The sequence below is a fragment of the Poromitra crassiceps genome, assembly GCF_964638095.1.
Source record: "Poromitra crassiceps genome assembly, chromosome: 5".
Classification (NCBI taxonomy): Eukaryota; Metazoa; Chordata; class Actinopteri; order Beryciformes; family Melamphaidae; genus Poromitra; species Poromitra crassiceps.
Window position 1 is genome coordinate 44,435,270 of NC_139642.1, and position 27,154 is coordinate 44,462,423.

The 27,154-nt window shown below is 47.2% G+C and overlaps 1 protein-coding gene across 1 annotated transcript in view; it reads right to left on the reverse strand.

The window, feature by feature from the left end:
- robo1 (roundabout, axon guidance receptor, homolog 1) overlaps positions 1-27,154 on the reverse strand; it is a 176,252-nt gene that overhangs the window by 144,684 nt on the left and 4,414 nt on the right. Inside the window, exon 2 of the mRNA XM_083637646.1 lies at positions 6,175-6,501. Coding sequence (XP_083493772.1) covers positions 6,175-6,501 — 327 coding nt within the window. The remainder of the gene's footprint in view (positions 1-6,174; positions 6,502-27,154) is intronic.

Below are 27,154 nucleotides of genomic sequence, written 5' to 3' on the forward strand. Positions count from 1 at the left end.
AAGTGCAAAATGGGCTAAGTTCAACAGACCATAATGCAGCATGCATGAACAAAATATCTCTCTGCATATATGGATTCAAAGAAGACTAATTAAAATGCATGCGTTGTTCCAATCATGCCCACAGAGGTTTCACATTAGATGGAGCAGACAGTTATGTGCTGGGGGTGAGTGTGTGAGGGGGGGATGTACTTAGACTAGGGATGCACGATATGGATTTTTAGAGCCGATACGATAACCGATAAATATATTCGTCTTGGCCGATAACCGATACGATATAACCGATAATTATTATAATAAAAATAGATATAATTTTTTTTGCTGCGTCGCAGCTGTGATGTCACGAATGTGCGACAACAAAAAGCTCCGCTTCCGAAGCAAAAAATAAACAGGATTATTATCGGATAATTTATCGGAAAAAGGCCATTATCGGAATAATAAATAATAACGCACAATGGCCATATGGGCCGATAATTTATCGGTCCGATAATTATCGTGCATCCCTAACTTAGACAGTAGCCAGTTGTTTCCCATGCAATTTCCGGATTAACAGTATTCGACTGAAATAGCCTCAAACTGCAGCCCACACCCAGCAACCATCCAGGACAAGCCAAGTGCGTAATGAAAACATCATAAGGACGTTTTAAAGCCAACAGCATGCATGCAGAACGCTCTCAAGCTGCTACCAAATGTGCACTTTTCACAGCAGCCACGCACAGTTCAGTTTTCACAGCAGCCACGCACAGTTCACTTTTCACAGCCGCAAAGCATCACAGAGCATTGGCCTTTAAGGTTGCGGGGGTAAGGCTGTGCGTTCCAACACAACACAGATTGGAGTGGAGCGGCCATGTGTCTGTGTCGGAGTGGAGGCCAAGGAGTGTCTGTGGTGGTGTGGAGGCCACGCCTCAGCTGCCTGTTGACTCATGAAGCAGACCCTGGCTGTGCCGTTTGCAGCAATTTGCTCTGAACCTCCCTGAGACAAATAACTGCCACAGAGCTGTAACACACTCTGCCTCCAGTCCCCTGGCAGCTCGCCAACGCTCACTGCTGCTTCTGACTGCTGGGCTGTGGCTGTCCTGATTCTCTCTCTCTCCCCCGCCTCTCCCCCCCCCCCCCCCCCTCCCTCATGGTCTCATTTTCTGCTGGCCCTCAGAGAATTAACAATGTCCTGTCAAAGAGGGCTGAGGAACAGGAGGGTGAAATAACTCCCTGCCATACGTAAAAGAATGAAAAGAGAGGGTGAGACGTGAGCTGCGGTTGACCAAAATGGATTTTTCAATGGTCGATACCAATATTTAGAAAGCAGGGCGGCCCGAGGGCCAATATGTAATGCAGATATGGTGTTTTCTTTTAATATAAAGTATAACAATTTATTAATATCAAATGAGACACAAAATTGCTGGACAATTATTTTTACTTGTTTTTACATCAATAAATAAAAATAATAAGCACTGTTAGTGCACTGCACCGTAGCAGACAGTAGACAATTTGTATTTATTTATTGGCCTCGTGAGCGCAGACATCGGCCGATGCAGATTATCTCAAAATAGCATGAATGGGTCGACAGACGAATCGGTCCATCACTAGGAGATTAGGATCATTAGGAAGTTTACAATAAGTTCACGAGAAGCTCATAAATAATGACTCTGCCAGCAGGCAGTGAAAGAAGCAGTCTGAGTCACAGGCCATTGAGTAGCAGAGGAGAGAAACAATGGAGGATAAAGTGTGCAGAGAGGGGAGACGGCAGGGAAGGAAAGACAAAAAGAAGAAATCTGAGATGGAAACGTGGATTTTAGATGTGGAGGGGAGAGGGTGGTTTAGGGAGGGGGTTTGGGGGGGGGAGGACAGCATGATGACTCCTGGGTCTTTGAGAGCCAACAGATGTAGTACAAGGGACTTCCTGCGAGAGAGACAGGCTGGTGCTCGGACCAGCGGGAGGTGGCCCTGCTGCCTTTACACTGGCGCATGCCAGCCAACTGTCCTCCGCTCTGCAGATGACCCGCGGCACGGCCCCCAAGTCTGTCAGGATGAACCCCGCCTCCCTCAGTCAACACACCACCCGGCCCTGCCCCTCCCCCAGCGCTCAGAGGCGGGCTGCACACACACACACACCACAGCAGCACGGGGATCAATGAGATTCTGAGATAAACTCCGCTCGATGGACTTGTTTGGAATGGACCACGTTCAAGTAAACATCCCTCTGCTTGTGTTGTCATCAGAGTCAGCCCAGCCCGTGCAGAGAGGAGTGTGTGTGTGTGTGTGTGTGTGTGTGTGTGTGTCTGTGTGTGTGTGTGTGTGTGTGTGTGTGTGTGTGTGTCTGTGTGTGTGCGTGTGTGTGTGTGTGCGTGCGTGTGTGTGTGTGGATGGGAGGCCTGCAGCCAAGGCCGTGCGGTCAGCGCTGTGCAGTCAGCCAGGCCACTAGACTGCCGGCCCCAGGGTTATCGCATGCTGAAGTGGAGCAGTGTGCCGTCCATTACCTCACTTCACTATCTCCACGTCCAGGAGAAGGCAAACAAGCTATTCCTAGAGCCTCTCAGGGCCCCACGCAGAGACCTGCTCAGAGAGGAAACTGCTTTGATACCTCACAGAGTGCACACTGTACTGTGCTGTGCTGTGCTAGGCATGGTGGATGTGCCAGTGATTAGTAAGTAAGACGGAGGACAGTTCCTTTTTACTGGCAGCTGCATTGTGTTGATAGACAAAAAAAAAAGATACAGTAAATATCTGAATGAATGCCTGTATTTGTATCATTATTTCCAGCTTAAAACGGTGACACAAGTGACAACTAAAGAAATCCTGGGATTTTGAAGTGAAAAGTATCAAAGATGTGGTGGAGAAAGCCTGCTGGTGTTTGATGTGTAACATGCCTGACAGTGTTCTCTAGTTGTCTGTGCAGCCTTCTTTAACCCATTGATACCTGATGCAGCATTTGTTGTGTGCGTATCCCTTGCGGTTCGCGGTCTTAAAGGGACACACACACAAATGCTGCATCAGGTATCAATGGGTTAAAAGAATGAGGCCGTGTTATATTAGAGATAATAGCTGTATTGACAGAGCTTCACAAAATAAGTGAATATAGAAGGACAATAATGAAACTGTCATTTGCCGTTGTCTCAATCGCCGGAATTGCCGAAACATAGCACCTGCTATTTTGAAGTCCTACTGTTAGCTGTAGTTCAACCAAAATCCAGACAAAGGTTTTTAGCACTTTGGGGGGTTTGTTTGATGTTACAGAGAACCTGACTGCTGTTTCAACTGTACAGAGTCAGCACACTCACTGTGGGTTTACCTTCAACCGCCTGCTCCACTTCTGAGCCTGCTCGCAATATTTACTTTGGAAACGCAATCGCAGTGTTAAACTACTTTTTCCTGACAATGTAGGACAAAACCTTAATGTTCTATTACTCTTACTTCTCTAACAAATGGCATGCATTGTGCACACAGAGGAAGCTCATTCATTTATTTGACGTCTACATCTCGGACACACAAAGAAAACCATCACATAAGCGGGGAAAGAATCCTATCTTAAGCTTGTTTGAATACACAAGGCAAACAGGATTCACGCTAAACGCATTAACCCAGCGCTCGGGTTAAGAGGCTGATAGAGAGATTGTGGGCTGTACTGTACGTGTGGTTAATGATAAACCAAACAAACTGGGTTAGCTCTGCTAGCCTGGCAAAACAGGACTTGTTGAAACTTGGATTATGTTAACGATTGCGGGTGAGCAAGGGAAACTGTAAGAGCCAGGGCTCTTAAAATAACATTCTCCCAAAAAGCTGTGTTTTGAGCTTTTAGAGTGAAAACGTTGGAGTGCTGGGAGTGCTAGGCAGAGTAAACACAGTTCAAACCATCACTTCCTCCTCTGGACTTTCATTAAAAGCCAGGATGTCACCTCAACTCACCGTGGGATACATCATCGCCATCGCTTTCACCGTGTCTAATGTGTTTCATGACATTCATAAGAATAGGTCTGACAGGCATCTTTAACCGACACAAACCAAATCCAACAACGTTAAACTTTCTTATGTGGCGTGTTGAGTTATATTTACGGCGTGTAGTTTCTTTACCCAAGAGTTTAAATGAGGCCTTGTAAAAAAACAAAAATCTCAGTGCTTTTCTGCTTTTTCTGTTCTACGGCCTTTTTTCTTCGGCAGGGTTCCATCTTGGTTGCTCCGACAACATAATTATATGTAGTTAAGCATGAGCTGCAGAGAGGGGAGCGAGAGACACCGAGGAAGAGAGAGAGAGAGTGAGAGAGAGAGAGAGAGAGGGCTGGAGTACAGTGGCTTGTCATTATGGGTCTGTTTGAACCTTATACAGAATAAGCAGCCCAATTTTGAAACGGAGCCAATGGCGCTGGTCTACACCAATCCCACCAAGTCTCTTTTTTTCCCTACTCGAAAAACCCACCTCTGAAATAAACACCCTATATCATCTACTTTAGGGAGAAATATTTTTAGTATTCTGACCTATGGAAAGTTGAATTATGTGCCCAAACACATGTATTCTCTTCCTTCCTTGATACTTATAGTTTCTATATTTCACTAGCTTCTAACAGTTTGAAAATGAGTGTGTTTCAAATTGAGAGCATACGTTTAGGCCTCATTCCTGGGCAGCAGAGCCTGGCTGGCATTCGATCAGAGAGGGTATATGAAGACAAGACACCATCTTTACCACCGCCGTGTGCTGCATGGCTGCAGATCCACTCATCTGTGATCATCCCCAAGAATGTCTCCTACTCTCTCATTTCACATGCAGGCAGCATAGAAACTGTAAAGGCTCAGTCTAATTCCAATTTATGGTCAACAAAGCTTTAAACATCTCCGCTTATTCTTGCTTTACATTTCACTTAGCTGACATCGAACACTGTAAATATCGAAAAGGTCTCCTTTGTACACTTCAGACTCCACTCTCATACAGCGACGTGCAGCAGAAACACATAGCATGCACCCCCAAGTTAACCATCTAGCAGCTAGCTGATCAACACCTCATACCCAAAACCCATCACCCCTAAAGAGAAGCCAAACCCCCCATCCCCAACCCTCACTCTCTCTCTCTCTCTCTCACACACACACACACACACACACACACACACACACACACACACACACACACACACACACACACACGAACGAACGCACACACAGACACACACACACACCATTCTTTCTCCCTCCATCTTGATTAGATTACAATGAGCGGCTTGGTGACAGCCTCTGGGCATGCTGTGTGTGTGTGTGTGTGTGTGTGTGTGTGTGTGTCTGTGTGTGTGTGTGTGTGTGTGTGTGTGTGTGTGTGTGTGTGTGTGTGTGTGTGTGTGTGTGTGTGTGTGTGTGCGCGCGTGCGTGCGTGTGTGTGTGTGTGTGTGTGTGTGTGTGAGACAGCCTCTGGGCATGCTGCTGGAGGAGTGGTTGATATCTGAGCTCCCCTCTTCAGCCTTCGCTCTCAGCCAGTCAAGAGAGCAACGAGATACCATGTCTGAAGGGCTGACCTCACCAACCAAAGTAGCCTTTAAAGAATCATGGGAACAAATTTGTCAACACAGGACACGGCTCACAAAAAGGCTAAATGGTTTAGAAAGATCATTTGGTCTTCATATATTGTAGACCCAACTGGCTGCTTAAAATTCTTGGCTCTGAAGGTCTTTCAGTTTGCTTGCTGACCCAAGAGATGGTGAAATCCACTTGACATCAAAGCGAGCCTGTCGTCATGCGAGTGTAACAGGAAATGACCGGGGCACCTGTGTTACTTCACAGACATGAGTGAGAAGGCGCTTCATTAAAAGATGGCCAAACACAGATCCAATGCTGGTTCCTATATAAAACCTCATATCGATCTCTCTGACAAAAAGTCGAATCAGGGCCAAAACAGAAAGAGCTTTGTTCCCATTGTGGCCCCTGACCACCTACCAGGGGCCCTTTAGAGGAGCACTCACCCTGGAATGATCAGGCCACTTCTCCCCCAAGGCTCGGCGAGCCTATGGAGAGCGCTGGGCCCAACACATCCTGCCCATCTCCTGAGAGATTATCCAACTCAATGAGCACATTGAAGACAGGAACACTGGAGGAAACTGGAGCCCGCTATTCAGCTCCAGCTAAACCCAAACTCTTCCATTTACAACCCGCCCTAGAGGCCAAAGCGGAAATAAGAAAAGGCCGAACACATGCTGCACTTACTGGCTACTTCCAGCGAGGCGTTGTGGCTCACGGCTTCTCCCAGGTAGTTGCGGGCGACGCACACGTAAGAGCCCTCGTCCGGTTTGCTGCGTCGTCCGTGGACGATGCGCAGGAAGAAGAGGGAGCCGCTGGGCAGCAGCATGCGCTGCGAGCGCGGGTTGTCCCGGTCCGTCTCCACCCGCTCTCCATCCTTGTACCACTCCACTGTCGGGGTGGGCCGCCCCTCCGCCTTGCAGTTGAGGGTGGCGGGCTCCCCTTTGGACACGATCAGGTCAGAGGGGTGCTCCACAATCCGGGGCGGGGAGTCCTCCTGGCGCAGACGGGATCCTGGAAGAGGAAAGGAATTGAATGTTTGGTTTACACAAGGATTTGTACCGTTTGGATGGATAGGTAGCATTTGAGATGATATACAAATATGAAAGCCAAGTTAGGGACTACAGGCCTGTTTGCCTTGTTAGGGACTACAGGCCTGTTTGCCTTGTTAGGGACTACAGGCCTGTTTGCCTTGTTAGGGACTACAGGCCTGTCTGTCTTGGACTCATTACAGAACTTTCTGTTGTGATTAGCAGCTTATTTGTGACCATCTGTGCAATATTGAATTGGAGGAGGCAGTCTACCACACAGGGCTAATAGTCTTTGTGCCTCCACTCTGTTCTGCAGCAGAAGGTCTCTTGCAAACGATGATCAGGTTCTATTCATCAGCTAGGGTCCAGTATTTAATATTATTATGCCTTTTACACTATTTAACCAGCTGCAGCTGCAACTTGTTAGGATGAATAACTCAGCTTTAGAGACTCATGACTGTCTGATTCCACAAGGATGTGCTCCACTCCACTCCACTCCACCCACCCCAGTCCAGTCCAGTCCAGTCCAGTCCACTCCACTCCACCCCAGTCACTCTTTACTGATCATTTAAGCTGTTTTCACACATACAGACAGGGAAATTACCTGTAAATCAAGACTGGCTATTTCCCGGAATTTCCCTTCACACCTGAGGGCTCACATGTGTGAAAATAGCAGCGAAAATACCTGTATTTGAGGGGGGTCGGGGGGGGGGGGCATGCAGAGCGGGTGGGGAGTGACGTGTGCACTTGGATGGGGAATCGTCCTTATTTTGGGGGTCGGCAAAACTCCGATGGTGAAATAAGTTCGCTTGTCACACAATAAATCACACTCGTTTGACTTAAGAGGGCATATATGTTGTATCCTTCACATTCGCTAACCAGTATTTGAACTGAAATCTTTGAAGAAGTTGGGATCCCTGTCTGAGAGAAATAGCCTGGCTGGTTCGATGTTTATCCGTTCACCTGCGAAGCACTTTTTACAGACTGGCGTTTGATGTGTCCGGGCTTGCCTTCGCTGTCAGCAACGTAAGCAAAATACTTCCACATTTCGCTTCGTGCATTTGCTTTCTCTACAAGCGTTGGGCGGCTTCAGACTCTCAGAACAAGCCGCTGCCATTTTCGCTGTGTCTGTCCTGTGGCTGCTGCTGCGGACTGAAGGACTGGCCAGAGAGCGAGCAGAGAGGGGAGGGGGGAAATCGGCACGCCCACACATGAAGCAGACATACCGCTCTTGTGACAACCTCCAAAGTGGTGAAATGTCCGCGATGACGGGGTCACGCTTATACCGGAAAACAACTTTCACACATGAAGGCATTACACCGCTTTCTGGTAATTTCCCGGTATAAAGCGCATGTGTGAAAACGGCTTTAGAGACACGAATGAATGAAATTAAATGCAGTAGCCTACAATGTGGAGCAATTTTCCTAATCTTCTCTTAGGTCATAAACCACATGTGAAGTGGAGCACATTCTTTTAGGTACAGTAAGAAAACAGGTAGTGATACAAGTATAGCGAAGAGCAAATAAACGAGCAGTCTGTGAGTGAAGTCACCCTTTAATTACAGTAACGTGTCCTTTAGTGAAGCTGAGCAACGCTGCAGCGATGTGACTCTGTCATTTCACACATGAAAGCACAGAAACACAAGACACAGAAGGCAACGGTAAACAAGGGTGGAAACATTACAGGTAGGAGGAAATTATGAAGATAAAAGATAAGATAGACCTCATGGCTTTGTGCAAAGCACGAGCACAAAGCCACTGATTACACTATGCAAGGAGGAAAGAGCAGTGCCAACAGCCGTGCCAAGGGGGTGAACACTTTAATGCTATCTCAGGTCATTACCACTGCTCTCAGACCAGTCAGCTGTGGCTATCACACCTGCTTTGTATGCAAATTAGCTTCCTGCTTTTAATTCCTGAAGGGTGGGACATGGTGGTGGTTATGAATGCATTGTGTGTGGTGTGTGCGTGCGTGCGTGTGCATGCGTGTGTGTGTGTGTGTGTGTGTGTGTGTGTGTGTGCGTTCATCCCAACTCGCTATATCTACCAGCGTAGGGCTTTGGAGCCCATTCAGCACCAATTAAAGGGAGCTGGGTCTAATTGGAGGCACAGGCCTGCAATTAATTTACCCAGCATCCCGTGAACTTGCCACACCGCCTCATTTCAGTGCCCTCCGCCCATCCCCCGTTAGCCTGGAAATGTGCTGCTGAGAACGCATCTTCCTGTGGTCGCCTCCCATTTTAGGGCAAGTCAGCATAATTAGTGACAGCTCTGTGGCAAGATTAATCACTTCAATGTAAATGTGTAGTGCAGTCAATGGAATATAATTACGGTAATCCAATACCCTTATGTAGGACATCTTGATCATCGCACTTTTTCCCAGACATTCTTCAAAAACAACAAAAAACAACAACAACAACAACAACAACAACAACAGAAAAACCTGGGCTTTACTTAACTGTGGCTTTTTTATTTGGTTACACAAAAAATAGAAGGGGGAAAAAGGGAGGGAAGGGGGGGGGGCGTGTGCACCCACATTCAGACCATTTTTTGACATCCACATCTCTATATGATGCCAGCATCAATTTTCTACCACAGGAGAAAAGCAGCGATAGTGACTTATTTTAGTCAAATTCAATCAAAGAGGTTAATTCAAAAAGGTTTTTAATAAAACCGACTGTTTCAAAATTTTACCTCCTAGGCAGGTTCAAGTGAATGTTAGAATTTAATTGATGTATATGTTTAAAAAAATATCCTGCACTGTAGGTGGCAGAATGTCACAGATGTGCTAATGGAAAAAGACATGGAATGCTTCACAACATTGCATTAGAGTGTTGCCAGCAGACCAAGCAGGAGAGTGATTATCTGCCGATAGAGGTTGGTGGTGGCCAATCAATTGGAGTTCCATTATCTAGAAGGCAACAAGGTCAGGCTGAGAAAGGCTTTCTCAGGAAGGTACTGTTGATGCTGAAATTGTTTTTAGATTCGTCTGCAGCTGTAAGAGTTTCCATTCCATATATATATTCTGTGTGGGTGTGAAACGCATATCTGTGCAGATGAAAGCGCGTCTGGGAGACAGAGACTGAGTAAGGACAGCAAGAAAAGGAGACTCTGAGAGAGGGGGGAAGCCTTGAGCAAGCAAGAATGAATGAGTACAGCGCTGAATAAAGTCCATAAAAAATAACTAACTATGGTTCCTGGCTATTAGAGCTGTCTGAAGCACTGCTAGGCTAATTAACCCCCATTTGTAGCGTGCCCCCGTCACAGGCGTTTTGATCCTCCAGCCCTATGCTGCTAACGAGGCCCAGTCCTTTGGTCGGAGGCATACTGGAGCAAGGAGTTGAGCTAACACCCCTCGCAAGGCTAGCACATGCAAGCCCATCAGGACCGCAGCAGCACACCAGCGCCGCCCTTCACCAGAGAACGTATATAAGCTAATATGTTTTATTAAAGAGGACTTTGAAGAACTCCGCCGCTGTCTGCTCTATCCGCTCCCCTCCTGATTTAGCTAGCTGCTCTCTAATTTGGATGGGTCTGAAGCTTTGGGTTTTACCATTAACTATTCAGATGTGTCCCACTGTGAGGAGAGCTGTGCAGCACGCTGTACTCTCTGTTTACTGTGAGGAGAGCTGTGCAGCACGCAGTACTCTCTGTTTACTGTGAGGAGAGCTGTGCAGCATGCTGTACTCTCTGTTTACTGTGAGGAGAGCTGTGCAGCACGCTGTACTCTCTGTTTACTGTGAGGAGAGCCGTGCAGCACGCTGTACTCTCTGTTTACTGTGACGAGAGCTGTGCAGCATGCAGTACTCTCTGTTTACTGTGAGGAGAGCTGTGCAGCACACAGTACTCTCTGTTTACTGTGAGGAGAGCTGTGCAGCACACAGTACTCTCTGTTTACTGTGAGGAGAGCCATGCAGCACGCTGTACTCTCTGTTTACTGTGAGGAGAGCTGTGCAGCACACAGTACTCTCTGTTTACTGTGAGGAGAGCTGTGCAGCACGCTGTACTCTCTGTTTACTGTGAGGAGAGCTGTGCAGCACGCAGTACTCTCTGTTTACTGTGAGGAGAGCTGTGCAGCACACAGTACTCTCTGTTTACTGTGAGGAGAGCCGTGCAGCATGCTGTACTCTCTGTTTACTGTGAGGGGAGCTATGCAGCATGCAGTACTCTGTTTACTGTGAGGAGAGCTGTGCAGCACGCTGTACTCTCTGTTTACTGTGAGGGGAGCTATGCAGCATGCAGTACTCTGTTTACTGTGAGGAGAGCCGTGCAGCACGCTGTACTCTCTGTTTACTGTGAGGAGAGCTGTGCAGCACGCAGTACTCTCTGTTTACTGTGAGGAGAGCTGTGCAGCATGCTGTACTCTCTGTTTACTGTGAGGAGAGCTGTGCAGCACACAGTACTCTCTGTTTACTGTGAGGAGAGCCGTGCAGCACGCAGTACTCTCTGTTTACTGTGAGGAGAGCTGTGCAGCACGCAGTACTCTCTGTTTACTGTGAGGAGAGCTGTGCAGCACACAGTACTCTCTGTTTACTGTGAGGAGAGCCGTGCAGCACACAGTACTCTCTGTTTACTGTGAGGGGAGCTATGCAGCACACAGTACTCTCTGTTTACTGTGAGGAGAGCTGTGCAGCATGCAGTACTCTGTTTACTGTGAGGAGAGCTGTGCAGCACGCTGTACTCTCTGTTTACTGTGAGCTATGCAGCATGCAGTACTCTGTTTACTGTGAGGAGAGCCGTGCAGCACGCTGTACTCTCTGTTTACTGTGAGGAGAGCTGTGCAGCACGCAGTACTCTCTGTTTACTGTGAGGAGAGCTGTGCAGCATGCAGTACTCTCTGTTTACTGTGAGGAGAGCTGTGCAGCATGCTGTACTCTCTGTTTACTGTGAGGAGAGCTGTGCAGCACACAGTACTCTCTGTTTACTGTGAGGAGAGCTGTGCAGCACGCTGTACTCTCTGTTTACTGTGAGGAGAGCTGTGCAGCACGCAGTACTCTCTGTTTACTGTGAGGAGAGCTGTGCAGCATGCAGTACTCTCTGTTTACAGATTACTGTCATAGAGGAGTAAAGAAATCAGAAAAGATTCACATTTAGTGAGCTAGAATCAGATAATTTGTAAAAAAAAAAATTACCCAAATCGATTAGGCCAATCGATTATCAAAATAGTTGGCAATTATAATTTAATAGTTGACAACTAATCGATTAAGCTCTATTCCTTTGTGTGTGTGTGTGTGTGTGTGTGTGTGTGTGTGTGTGCACATGCGTGTGTGTGTCTGTGTGTAATGTTTTTAACAGTGAGTGGGTGTAATGCATGTATCGGTTTCATAATGCGATTATGCTTTCATTGTCCTTGATTAAATTGTGTGTGTGTGTGTGTGTGTGTGTGTGTGTGTGTGTGTGTGTGTGTGTGTGTGTGTGTGTGTGTGTGTGTGTGTGTGTGTGTGTGTGTGTGTGTGTATGTCTCCCGCATGCTCCCCACAGACACTTTGTGTGACCCCGGTTACTTCAGCTCCATTACCCGTCACCAGGGGGGAAAAGGACACAAGTCAGCAGTGTAAGGGATTACTCTGTCATGGCACAAACGCTCCCACGCCCCCTCTACAGGTGTGTGCTTTCAGAAGACTGTCAGTGAGCTAAGTCCCATCCCTCCTCCCTCCTCCCTCCTCCCCCGCACACAGACAGCACACAAACACGCCAGAAAGACCCAACTGAGACAGAAGCAGGAGAGCAGCACAGAGAGTTGCACGTCTACTTCCAAGCTGCTCCGTCTCTCTCTCAACACAACCCTCGCTTGATTTCAAAGCAATGCCCTTCCTTCTCCTCTGCTCCTTTCAACTGCCCTCTCTCCTATCTTCTAGCCCCATCCTCCCCCCTCTCCTCCGCCCTCCTCCCCCCTCCTCCCCTGCAGACAGAGAATGTGAGATGAGCTAATGCGATCCACAGCCTCACCGAAGGGAAGCTGGGAATTCTACTGCGAGGATCTGATCGATTGGCGCCTCAGGCAAGATTCTTCTCCCTCCCTCAGCCCTCTCACTCGCTGGAGCGCTTTCTCTTTCTTTTTTTCCCTCATTTACTCTCACACACATGTCTCTCTCACACACACACACACACACACACACACACACACACACACACACACACACACACACACACACACACACACACACACACACACACACACACACACACACACACACACAGACTCTCTCTCTCTCTCTATGTCTGTCTCTCTCTCACTCACACACACACACACACACACACACACACACATCTATCTCTCTCTCTCTCTCACTCACACACACACACACACACACACACACACACACACACACACACACACACACACACATGGACACACAGAGCTAAAGGCTTGAGGGAGCCTTTGCTCGATGTGGAGGTAATTAAAAAAACCTACAATTCTCTGTGACTTTTCTCTCACTTCGAAAAACCAATCTCAGTAATGAACAACACGCCATGAGAGCCCAACAGCAACATCAAGCACACAGAATTGAACAGCTTCAGATCATCCAAACATCCACCACCAGGGCCCAGACCTAGACAATGACCTACTGTATAGTACGTACTCACATTCTCTGTATGTATCCTTGGATTCACAAAGACCTTTGGGATATTTGCCCACTATAAAATCCAAACTCCTCCCAACCAATAATTGATAGGCAGCAGTGTACAATCACCAGATTTGTGATGTTCTCATGAAACCAAGGTCATTTAGCGGTCCATCAGATCATTAGACATGCACTCGCTGTATATTAACATTACTGTAACATTGTAACATATTGATTTCTCTCTGTCTGGGGGCTAACCGTGATTTCCACTATGCAACATGAGTACTGTGAATCTATATTCTGCTAGATATTAACCCAGCTTCCTTAAAGATCCAATCTGATAAGACAACACAATATGCACAGCAGACTGTTTGGCTATCATGCAAATTATACAGTATGTACTATCATGATTTCAACGGACTTCATTGGGGGGGAACTTCCCGGACGAGCCTCCAATATGTTAGAACCCTGGCTCAAAGAAGTAACAATGAGGGAGTCATATACGCCAAAGTTAAAGTTAAAAGAATGATTTATTACATAAACTCGGGGGAAAATAACTAGACAACAGTCTGCATCAAAGCAAAAGAGCAGAGCAAAAGGTGTGCATATTAAGTGAGGAGGGAGAGATGCACTCAGCCGGCTTTTAAAGCCCACGGAGTTCAGGTGCACTCCATCAGCCTCTGATGACTCCACCCACCACACTCCATCAGCCTCTGATGACTCCACCCACCACACTCCATCAGCCTCTGATGACTCCACCCACCAGACTCCTGCAAGATGCACAGCCAGGAGAGTGGATGGGTCATCACAATGGGTCATCACAATACACAGCACAGACTGTTGGCTATCATGCAAATATGGATTATCAGGATTTCAACAGACTTCTTTGGAACTTCACTGGGGGAAACTACAAACACTATCACTACTGTATGACTCACTATGGTTGCACAATTAATTGTTTTATCATAACGTGGTTTCCACAGTTAATAATCGTAAAATACTGGTGTATTGGCAATATTTCCCTCGGTATAATATCAATATCATCCCTTGATATCTAATTGGCACTTTCAGTCCTCAACTCTTCACCGTGATAGCAGATGTGTAATATTTCATTTCCTTCTGGCCATGAAAATGGTTGAGATGCCAACTACAAGACGCCAGAAATGCAATTCAATTATTTTGTTCTATAATTCCGATTTATAATTGCGATCACAATATCTTGCCAAATAATCACAATTATCATTTGAGCCAGAATGCTGAAGCTCTAACTCACCGGCTGATGTGTGTCGGTGTGCTCTAGCATCATAGGCTACCGTGACTGGGAGGCAGCCATCGATCTGACTACATGTAGGAAACCATAGAAGAAGACACTGGAACTGTAGTGTAGACTGTGAGCAGCCTCGGGACATCGATCTGACTACTCTACATGTAGGAAACCACTGAAGAAGACACTGGAACTGTAGACTGTGAGCAGTCTCAGACTACTCTACATAGGAAACAACCATAGAAGAAGACACTGGACTGTGAGCAGCCTCAGGACAGGAGAGAGGCAGACAGGGTCAGCTCTGTTCGAGCCGGGGTGTTGCCTTCAACTCAGCACATTTGCCCTTTGCAATTAAAAATCCATGTAGATACCCTCAAGGCAAAATCATGCATCTTCCATTTTTTTTATTAATATTCACTGTCAGCTGTATTAATCCATATAGGCAAAAAGGGGAAGGAGCAGATGAGGACAGTCAGACTGACAGAAGCATGAAGGCAGGCATCCACATCAAAAACAAATCACCAGGCACTGCAGGTTGAGGTAATAGGTTCAGGTCCAGTGACCTGCCTAACTTCAAATGGAAATGTGTGCCCTTTTTGAGGCAATTTAGATCTGTTGTCAGCGCCGTCCCCCCGTGGCAGCGAGACGGGATAATGTGTCTACTTCCTTGAACGATAAAACAACTTCACAATGTTAGGTCATTCACTCCGACTCTCCCCATAGAACTAAACGATCCGGGGCCCAGAATTGCATGTGATTATGTGAGCAATAGCCTGGTAAATGTATTATGAAGGCTACAAGAGTTTAATTTCCCCCATAAAGATGCTCAAGGTCTCCGCATCTCATAAAGAGAGAGAGATGCTAAAGTTGAAGCGTTGGGAGGCGTTGCGGCAGAACCCAGAGCCAGATCATCTCTCCCCATATCAAACGTCCAGCGGAGCAATGGCAGAGATATGGAATATGAGTGTGCGATAACGCTCGGGCTGAGCGGCACGGGAGGGCACTCCCTATCTGCAGGAACCATTAATCTGTGATTAGGGGCCTTAAGAGGGATTTATGGCAGAGATAAGAGAAGAGGGGCGTGTCCCTCGGGGCAGCCAGGCGGAGACTGGAGCCACGCCCGCTCAGGACGGGGGGCCAGCCAACCAAGCGGCCCAATGCAAAAACAAATAGCACTCCCTTCTGTTGAATTAGAAAAGATAGCAGAGAGAGAGAGAGAGAGGGCAGAGATACGATTGAGAGAGAGAGAGAGAGAGGGAGAGGGAGAGAGAGAGAGAGAAGGCCAGGTACCGTAATCATGCTGATCGTATGACATTGGCAGGAAAGTGAAACAGAATCTTGCTGCGTTTCAGCGTGGAGGAGATCCCACCCTGGATCAGGATCGCGCCCTGGAATGCGCCGCTTGAATGACTTTGCCAGTTGCATCAGATCAAACCTGTTTTTAATGTTACACAAGGCTATCACTTACACTCCTAAGAGGCAGGATTAAAAGCCCCGTGTGTGAGTGTGTGTGCGGGGACACAGAGGTGGGGTGGAGGTGGGGGGGATGATGGATATCTTTATGACCTCTTTCTTTGTCTCCATTTACCAAACAGACCCGGGTACGGTTACCACGGTGACGCCGCTGATCCCAAATCAGCGCTTTTAACCAAACAGACTCGTGTACGGTTACCCTGCTGATCCTAGAGCAGCACTTGAGAGCGGATATCGGTTACCGAAAAAACAGCGCCACCATCCAAATGACTGTTTTTTTGTTTTTTTTTAATCAAAGCACACCTTAAACACTACCTGAGGGTTTATTCCCAACACTGCAACCTAATCCAAGACAAGAGCAGATAGGCAACAAAATAACAAGTGTGGTTTTTGTGTTTGTTTTGTAGTAATTGTTGTTATAGAAACTAAGTATCCATGTTTATGGATGATTACAATGCTTCCATTGATATTTGAATGAAACGTGGCCTCTCCAAAGTCTTACACATTGTGCCAAAGGCGCCAAGCTTCTCTATTCTTGTGGAGCTGAAGAAGACACTGAACATGATAATGAGAACAAATGAACAACAAGTTCAGCAACTGTGGGATCTATGCCAGGACTGGATCTTATTCCCTCCTATTTTTTTTAGATAACAATAAGAGAAAGACAGCACACAGGAAATTAATCAATATTCAAGTGTCAGACCATTGAGTTGTTCACTTCCATAAAACTTGCCTCAGTCTTCTAATAGTCTATCTGTATTGTAAACAGGACATACAACTATTGTTAAGATTCCATCATCATTGACAGTTGCCTTTGATCATGCTGTTGATCATTGATATGTTGTTATGCAATGCAAAGGTCAAAAATCGGCTGATGATTCTATAAACAAGTGTCCCTCCTTCCTTTGCCAAAGGCCACAGGCTACCAGTATGAGCTCCAGGGCGCTGGCATAATCACTATCACTCATCAGGAGAGGACCCAGCGGAGGCCTGGAGCACCCGTCCCAGCCCCATCTCCTGGCTCTGTCAGCTGGGAAACACATCCCTGGGTCTCCCCTGGCGATGGAGGCCAGGTCGGGAGTGAGACGGCCCAGCAGAGCACTCCTCTGGGAGGCTGGGGCCCATCCTGCTCCGGGGGCCCCCCATCTGGAGCCGAGACAATAGACGCAGTATTTCCCGTTATGCCGCAGGCTTTTTCCATCCAGGCCTGAAGACACCAGGGGCCGGTTGCACCAAGTGGTCTTAACTATGCCTGGTCGTAACTCCTACGTCGGTCTTAGTTAAGACCATGGACTTATGCCTGTTGCACCAACACGGCAACATGTGAATTGCCAGGGAATGCCCCCTGATTGGATGATGTTGCAAAAAATGTGCCTCGCGACCTGCTTGGAGCACTGTGCCACTACGCTCTCTCAGCCACTACTGTAAAACACCCTCCCTCCTCCCATCCTCCCTCGCTCCGGGGGAAAAATGGCGGCGATTGAGCCAGAAAGACAGTCTGAATGAAATTGAATGTAACGTTCCCAATTCTATGTATTAACTTCTAAAAAACTAACGGCAACATTTTGGAAGGCGGGTTAGGTTAACTAGTTAGTTATAATCTAACGTTGTGCTTTCAAAGACGGCGAACTGGCGGTGTTACGACGATGACGGTCAAAAAGGTCTCCGCGGAGATCTCTGTTACAGGCAGGCTCTACGCCTCCTCCTGACGAGGCGTAGGAGTTACGCCTGGTCGTAAAGTTACGACCAACTTAGCTTAAGACCAGTGTAAGACCAGTTGGTGCAACCGGCCCCAGGAACCATAGCACGTGTGACAGGGGAGTGAAGACACCAGGAACCATGATAGCACGTGTGACAGGGGAGTGCTGATGATGCTCATGAAACACCTCGTAAGTCAGCAGGAGACAGCAAAGAACCCTCTGGTGTCAACAAAAACTCTCCTCACTCATTCTAGAAGTTCATGGAGAAGAGTTATAAACAGAGTCGCTATGACTCATTCATGAATATGACAACTTTCCTCTCTTATTTTGAATATCTAGTAATTCAACACAGAGTGTCAGCAACATAAAAACAGGCAGGAAAAGTGAAAATAAATGCCAGGGGAAAAGATACACCACATTAATGCATTTTTTAACAGAAACCCAGGGGACACAATTGGGGATGAGTTGTAGCTCCTCCTGATACCTCCAGTGAATGTGCCATTAGACACACATGAAAGCTGTCAAACTCTGCAGAAGAAGAAGACCACGGGGACAGGATTCATTCATGCAGGATAAATGCAGCTCCTGTGCTTTATTATATCCACTCACTGAGACAAGGAGGACATCTGTAGTGGAGGATTAGGATGCTTGTTAGGAAGCAGCCTGTCAAAATGACTCCAGAGCACAGGCAGAGGGGCTCCACAGAGCAGACCACATGTAAGCAAAGAGTCTGTCTGTCTGTCTGTCTGTCTGTCTGTCTGTCTGTCTGTCTGTCTGCCTGTCTGTCTGTCTGTCTGTCTGTCTGTCTGCCTGTTTGTCTGCCTGTCTGTCTGTCTGCCTGTCTGTCTGTCTGTCTGTCTGCCTGTCTGTCTGTCTGCCTGTCTGTCTGTTTGTCTGTCTGTCTGTCTGCCTGTCTGTCTGTCTGTCTGTCTGTCTGTCTGTCTGCCTGTCTGTCTGTCTGCCTGTCTGCCTGTTTGTCTGTCTGCCTGTCTGTCTGTCTGTCTGTCTGTCTGTCTGTCTGCCTGTTTGTCTGTCGGTCTCCACACAGGCTGTCTGTCTGTCTGTCTGCCTGTCTGTCTACTATCTATCAGTCTCCACATAGACTATGTCCGTCTGACTTCAGCAGCCCACTCCTCAGTTGACCCTGTGTATCTACCATGATGGCCCCAGAAGGTAAATTAGACACTACTTCTCGCTGAAGAACTGTGTCACTGTCAAGGATGTCATTCACTCAGCAGAGAAGATACCCCAGGAAATGAGATGTAATTGATGTGGAGTCCAGAGGCCAGGCTTAGAGCCTCTATCAGGAAGCTAGTATACGGTATGCAGCACGCACAAGCTTTGGAAGCGTAGAGCAGATTATGGAGAAGAAGCACGAGAGGGAGCGCAAGTGGGCAATTATACTTCTTGTTTTTGTTTTCCAGGCAGCACTGGCCATTTTTAATGAGGTTTGACCAGTGTGATCTTAGTGATACATCAAAGCAGCCTGCAGCAGCAGGAGAGGAGAGGCGAGGGCTAATTGAATACTTGGGTACATTTATTTCCCAACAGGGGACAGACAGTTAAGAGTCTCATTGGTGACGTCTCCTTCAAAGCTGCTCAATGGAAAAAAAACCAAGAGATTAATACAAAGTCTATTTCAGCACGATGATTTGTATACTATTTTGAAAAACAAATATATCGCTCAAGACAGAAATGACCAAAACACATTTAACACGTGCTGGATATGGATATGACTATTTTTCTCAACACTATCACTGTATGCAACCCGTTGAGGAGGAAGTGTTACAGTACAACAGTTGGGGTGAATGTCAATAAAACAGTACACTCTATGCAGATTTATGTCCACCATGAGGATATGGCGCAGAGTCCGCGGTGGTCTGCTCTTCCCCAAGGTCACACTCTGGACTGGCTGGGGTATTTCTGTTCCTGTGACTGGCCATGAGGGGATTGTGATAGGGGAGGGAGGGGAGGGGAGGGGAGGGGAGGGGAGGGGAGGGGAGGGGAGGGGAGGGGAGGGGAGGGGAGGGGAGGGGAGGGGAGGGGCCGGTGGTGGTGGTGGGGAAGGCGGGGTAGTAAGCATGACCAGCAGCACAGTCAGCTCAGCCACAGAGAGTATGGCATTTGGGCTGAGTGCCAAGGAAAAGAAACAGAGTGAAGAGACGCCAAAGTGAAGCGGGGCAGGCACGGCCAAGAGGCACCTAATGCTTTTGAGATGTTATTGAGTTGATGGCAGTGGCTGATACAAGCCTACTGTTGGAGCCGTGTTATATTACCGTCTCCGAGAGCCGCGCTGGTGACCTTAGCTTCTTACGGAGGAGGCTATTCGAAATGTTCAGCCAAATGCATTCGGAAACAAATCTCGGACAGCTGGGTGTTGAAAGGGAATTTCAGTCACAGCGTTCAGTCAAGGGTGCACAACGGCAATGTTTGAGCGAAGAATCTTGGCACATTTCCTTAGGGTGCCCTTTAGGTTAAAAGGGTCAAGAGCCGAGCACATACTATAGGAGTGTCAACGTGTGCATGCCTGCATTATGCACGCGCAGACATACATGGAACAATGGTTCATATATACTGTCGCTGTGGATACGAGGTGCTATTAAAGCCAAACGTGGCTTCCCAGAGGCATGGCGTACACTGTAGGTTAAGACTCAGTGGAGCCAGTTCCTCTTGTGGCAACGGCCCAGAGACACCAGCATGGCTCTGCTGAGTGGGGCATGGCGCGGGTCCAGCCAAATGGAACGCAAATCGCCCCAAACTCTTTAAAACCTGGCCTGGAAAAATGAAAGTGGGATTGCGAGGCATGCCATGTGATGCACAGTAAATATTTGGTCAAAATTAATGAAGGGGCAAAGTCTGCCAAGAAGGCTTTTTCGAGAAGTCCACAGAGGGGAGACTGTGCCCAGTCTGGCATTAAAAAGAAATTTCCTTCTCCAGACGACTGCTCACAAGCATGTCGACTCTCCGGCACCCACTTTCCACCTCCTCTCCACAGAACACATAGCAACTGTCCAGGTACACGCACTGGGTCAGAACACATAGCAACTGTCCAGGTACACGCACTGGGTCAGAACACATAGCAACTGTCCAGGTACACACACTGACTGGGTCCAGCCCAACACTCAGCTGTAACTGAAAATGACTTGATCATAAACACATCCCAGTTCCTTCATTCCCATCTGTGGGTTTTCTCCATTTGACGGCAGAAATGATATCAGACATCTGACCAAATGTTCTTTTGAGACATTCTGTTTTCTTGCAGGGGGAGGAGGAGTCAGATCTGTGCAAGATCAGCGGCGATGACAAATACCAGAGGGGAATTATTCTAATCACCAACAGCCTTTCAAAGCGTGTTGCGAATGGGGAAAAAAGTCACCCTGAAGACATCTCTTCTGCCTTCCACTGATGTGTTATTGATTTTCCAGAAAACACCCTTCAAAAGTGATCAAATTGAGGCAAAATGCTGAACAGAACTCTAACCGATAAATAGATGTTTTTGAGTACCGGTACTTACATGCTTCGTAATCTATCATTTATGCTTTATTTGTTTCAAGAAGGGTGTAATCTGGCCTGCCATACTAAAAATAGGCAAGCAGAATATGAGCCCATAATATAAGGCCCGTGCTATCGACCTCTCTGAATATAACCACTGAATTTCTGACATCATCCATACTTGAGCAGCACGCCAGAGGATCGGAGGCAGAAGCTTAGCGCAATCACAATCAAAGCGAACAGTAAATGCTTTGAAATAGTTTTAGCGGTGGCTCTCCAGAGTAGCAGGGGAGGAGGCCAAATGCACTCCTGCATGTCCCAAGGGTGCCCATCATTATCATTAAAGACGGGTGTAGAGGTGGAGGGAGAAGGGAAGAGTACTTGTTCTGATTAGTGCATAATGAGATGGGAAAAACACAGGCTGCCAAGGCTGAATGTCACAAAGAATCACAACAGTCAAGTAGGACAGCATTCACAGCAGAGCGCCTACGGGCATCTTGCAATAAGGTTGTGAGTGAGCCAAAAAGGTGAGACTAGTAAAGCCGGTGTATTAGGGAAATAGACTAGAGGCTCTACAACCTAAGTGCACTTTTCATAGTTTGAGCCATGAAGCTTCCGATTAACAATTACAGACAGAGGCCAAATGGAATGCAAAGACAATCTTTCTCCTTAAAGCTGAAGAACCTGCGTCTCACCCGCCAACTACAATTAGGGCGTTCACTGTAGCAGCAAAAGGAGAGGGGAGGGGCTGCAGAAAAGAGGAAACAGTAGAGTTAAGGAGACGGTGATGGGTGAGAGATGAGTGATAAACAGCTCCGCATGTCTTTCAAAGCAGCATTTAGAGTTGAAAAGCTCTTTGAAGAGGTGGAAATCCTGAAGCTTTTATTATGGGTTGTATCAATCCCTTTCAAAAGGTTACAGTGTCTGTTCATTTAACAGACTAGAAATCTTGCGCACGCTCGATTCCTCTGCACCTGTTCCGCAGCAGGCTCGCCTCGCATACACAGCTCGGCGGCTGCTCTATTGGCATGCGCAGCGCACAATTGCTCAACTTCGCATCACTGATGACATCACTCACTGATGACATCACAATTGCCCGAATGACCATCACTGATGACATCATTGAGTGCTCGAGTCATAGATATATATAAAGGCTAGATGGCTTAAGGCGGAGTCAGCAGCGTCATTGAACGGCCGTCATCTTGCTACAGTGCCTTTCTGGTACGTTCTATTGTAGCTGGTGACCTGCACAGACAAAAATACTCATAACTCGCTGAAATCTTGACGGATTTACAAACGGTTTGGTTTATTACAAGCATATTCCGTTCCCGAGATAGACAAAAAAAAAAAAAAAAACACTAAAAACACTATTTTTTTGATGAGCTCCAAATTACACCAAAATTAAACCGAAGCATCTATGCCATGAGAGGGATCCAGGCACAAAGTTTCATGCAGTTTCATCCATTTCCCTAGGAGTTATGATCATATGATGTTGCCATACTAACCCAACAACAGATGCTCATAACTCCTAGTAGCTCCCTGTAGCAAGATGGCCGCCATGCGACGACGTCGCTCTCCATTGGCCGGCAGCGCGGGTAAGCTATCTAGCCTTTATATATATCTATGGCTCGAGTGACATCACTGATGATGTCATAGACATTGTGACATCATCAGTGACATCATTACTGACCAAAATCATCACAAATCTGAAAATGTGGGCACTGGGAAACTCAGCTGCAACAGTTGCAATTTGCGAAACTCTCAACTTTGTGAAACTGGGGCGAAATCATATCTACTCGCATTGACTTTGTATGCAATCTCATCACGCGAATTGGCGAAAAGTCGCCAATTCGCAGGAAGCAGGTAAGGCTGATAACAGATCAGGATTCGTGTTCATCTCCTAACTCGGAGCGGGAGTGTGTTTACATGTTGGAAATTCACCCAGTTATTTGAAGCCTCCTCACCATGGTTACAGCTGAATGGTGGGAGCTCCTCCAAAAGCAGCCTGTAGTGGGGAATTTCAAGGTCACCTTCACGTTAATTATGTTTTCCAGTGTTTCCTCTTAAAGAGAGGACACTCCTCTTTTTATCACTGTCTTTTGTGTGACAGAACAAGACCCCAGGAAGTGTTAAAAGGTATAAAGTTGCTGATGAAGCTCTGGATGAGAGCGTGTTCCGAGCATTAACCTTGGTTGCACTGTGTGGCTTTAAAAAGTGGTGTGTCAAAATCATAGACTGTAATGCAAAGTCAACAGGACAAAATTGTGGAAAGATGTCAAGAACATCAACATGGTCCAAACCCAAGATGGGTGGAGAAGGCTTGTCACCAGTGGGAATCTTGACTCCGGCAGCTAAGAGGGGGAGGAGCAGAGGGTATTAATCAACTAATTAGCAGTCTCTCTTTTAACTGCTAATTTAATCTATTCCTCTCAATCTCTTTAATGGCATTTTCCCCTGTCAGTTATAACCAAAGGGAGCTTTTAGCATTTCAAAAGTGTATCCAGGCCTGGCAAATGAAGGCGCAATAGAATGGTCAGGGAAGCTGGGAGGAGGCCTGGGCCCAGGGAGAGGGGAAGAAAAGAAGCCTACAGGGCTGAAGCTGTCCTCAATGCCATCTCTCCGTCTCCCCCAGTGGACAAAATGAAAGGGAGGCAGCTCGGAGGCTTTTTAAAATGCACCAGGCAGAGCACCCCACCAGAGCATCAGAGCCTCTCCCACCACAGCAAACGGCGGGCCCAGGGCAATGCCTTATGGGAGTTCCTGAGTGTGCAGGATTTAGATCCATGAGGGATGTTTGGCCGCGCTGCACCAAACCCAAAGCCACAGCACCACATGAAAAAGCCCTCTGACCAGGATCTTCTATTTACTCAGCACTTCTGAAAATCAAGCGCACCTCCTCCCAGATGTCCACCTTTAAGAGAAAACACACACACACACACACAAACGTACACGTACACGTACACACACACACACACACACACACACACGTACACACACACACACACACACACACACAACGTCCTTGCCTCACAGTTTCCACCACTATCATCCTAATCAGCACATTCTGTGCCATGAGGGACCGACCGGTGGAATATGCAATGTGCGCGTGGAGAGAGTCAGATGGAGAGTATTCCCTGAGCTAGTGTCTCATGCATGTTGGCCTGTTCCGTCCTCCCATTCGTCCTCCCTTCTCCAACCCCCCTTGCCCACCCTGGGGCAGCCTTTGTGAACCCCCCCCCCCTCCCTCCCTCCCTCCCCCTCCCCTCCTCCCCTCCTCCTCCATGCCTTACAATCGCCCTGTTGAGGCGACACAATGCGGCGTCCCCGTCCCCGTCCCCATGGGCTCTTTCTGCATGCCGGCCTGCTTTATGTAAGAAAAGGCTCTGCGCTGACCAGCCACAAAAAAGCCAAGTCCTATAAAAAAAACTGGGCCAAAACAGAATGTAGAGAGGGGGGATGGGTAAGAGGATGAGGACAAACCTAAATCTCCCCCACGTCCACACATCCCATCTCTCTCTCTCTCCCCCCCTCTCTCTCTCTCTCTCTCTCTCTCTCTGGAAACTAAATCACGGTGAATGAAGTCACTTGGAGTAAATGTGCATATTCAGTGTGTAGCGTCAAATCTACATGAGGCATTATGTAATTGGCTCTTTCATGGTTGTGTCTGCATGTTTCCTCACAGCCAGCGAGGCGGTGGGCTTTCTAAGCATGCCATTAGTGAGCGGAGACAGAACCCAGACAACACCTTTCATCCTATAAGGACACGCCATTTATCAGCTCCACACACACAGCAGCGCCAATAGGGAATGTTTGTCCCGCACGTCAACTGTCCAAACAAGATGCATTAACTACAGCGACTGACGCGCCAGTCTCATATCCTGTGGGCTCGCAGGGACACGCCCACTGCCTGCTATTATCAGCCGGGTTCCCACTACAACGCTTAAAGGCCGGGTTTACCGTGGGGAACATGAATATATATTAATTCTTAAAAAATCTTAAATTTTGAATCTGTTGAAATTTTTGAAATTGCTTGTTCACAGCCAGAGAAAAAAAAAAGAATTAAGAATTAATATATATTCATGTTCCCCACGGTAAACCCGGCCTTTAAGTCAGAGGTTCTCAAATGTTTTTCAGCCAAGGACCCCTTACAAGATAGAAAATATACCGGGGACCCCCTCATTCTGATTTGTGATTTTGGGCTAAGCTTAATTGTTTCCACGGTAACGTGCTTGACTTTTAATTTGATAGGTTTGTTATTAGAATGTAATCCATGAACCATTTTAGATTTAAAGCATATTTTCGTTGAACGTTTTTTTTTTTTTTTTTTTTTTTTTTTACTTGAAAACTTTTCGCGGACCCCCTGGCAAAGTGCCACTGGGGGTCCGTGGACCCCCATTTGAGAACCACTGGCTTAAGTTATGAGACGTTATGTTCTGTTATGGTCAGAGAGTCCTCCTGCTATTCTTACTGCAGGGGGCTTAACTCTGTCGAGCCATACATTTTTCGGCGCTCAGACTGAATGATTAAGATTAAAGATTAAACTGAATGGTCAAGTAATGCTGGCTAAGTGAATTATAATAACATTTAAACAGTTGCTCAGCAAGCAGTGACCAATATGCCCTCTCCAATTCTCACGTGCCAAACCCAAACTCTGGGAAGAAGTACCAGTTCCTTCCTGAGGGGTTTAACGTGCCAAGAGGTTGGTGCACAGGGCATTTTTTTTGTTTTACTAGGCACCTCACGCGCTCCATGCCTGTTAGCTCACTTGCTCTTATGACATCACTGATTACCACTGCGTGTTGCGGCCTTGCCTGCTCTATGACATCGTAATTAGAGCAATCACCTAATTAAAAAATCTGCAGAGCCCAGGGGCGGAAGCCATCGTCTCCGTCTGGTTCGTCCCGATTCTACCTACTTATACTCCCATCACAGCAATTAATCTGCCCTAATTAAAAAATCCGGCTCCGTCAGGTCACCCGCATGGGTGCCCTTTACACACCCTGAAGGTTTCAACCCGATCGCACCTAAAATGGCATAGCTGTGGCCGAACACAGAACTTGAAACAAACAAAACAAAACATTGCAACATACTCAGTTTTATATATAATAGATACAACTTATCTCAGCTATCTAAAGCCTTAGAGTCTCCTAGCAGACATGCTTATCACTCAAGCTGCAGCCGTGGCAAATTACAAACTATTGACATCAAATGGATCTGTTAATTAATCCAATTAAGGGGGTCTTAAGGCCCATTAAAGGAAGCGCAGTTGGGGGAAAGCAGATCGTTAAGAGTCAGCACCTAATTTATCGGCCCTCAAACAAACTGCTTTGAAATGTTGATCTAGTCAGTCACTAATGACTTGGCCGTGGTTCTCATGAGCGGGGAGAGGACACGGGCCCGTCGGGCCGCCCTCCTACATTCCTCTGTGTGCTTTCTTTCTCTAAGCCAAAGTCGGCCTAATCCTGGATCTCTTAGGGTGTCAACTCTGCTTGATTTGGATTAGGATCAGATGAATGGGCATTAGTGGAGGTTATGGAGATATAGAGCTCTGTGGGCACTGTCACCTCACACAGGTGTGTCACTAGAGAGGGAGGGGGGGGGGGGCTGTCCTGAGTGTACCCCGTTATGTTGTGCAGCACACCCTCTGTTCTCACAACATCCATTCAGAAAGAAATACTCTGAAAATCACATGTGTGGGCAATTTGTTAGCACAGCATGCTATTTCACAACACTGATTAAAAGTAGGTATGTAGCACTAGCGCCTGTTCGGGGGGGAGGGGAACTGGGTAGAATAGCGTGATCCTCCCACACCCTACGTCCTGCCGGTGAAACTACTCGCTGTCAGGTGAAAAGAAGCGACTGGCGACTTCACATGTATCAGAGGAAGCATGTGCTAGTCTATAACGGCAGAGGGGGTGGAGCAACGACTGGGACAGCTTCGGAGGGGGACTGGGGGAAAGAGTATATATGTCTGTGAGATGGTAAGGGACAGAGACTGGCTGTAATGAGTGTGTGTTCAGTGTGGGGAGTGAAGGCAGGAGACAGGCCTCACCTGTGCTCTGTTCTCTGGTCATTAATTGGCTGTGGAGCCTGCTGTGTCCTGTCACAACACCGTGATGTAGGAGGTGATGTAGGAGGTGAT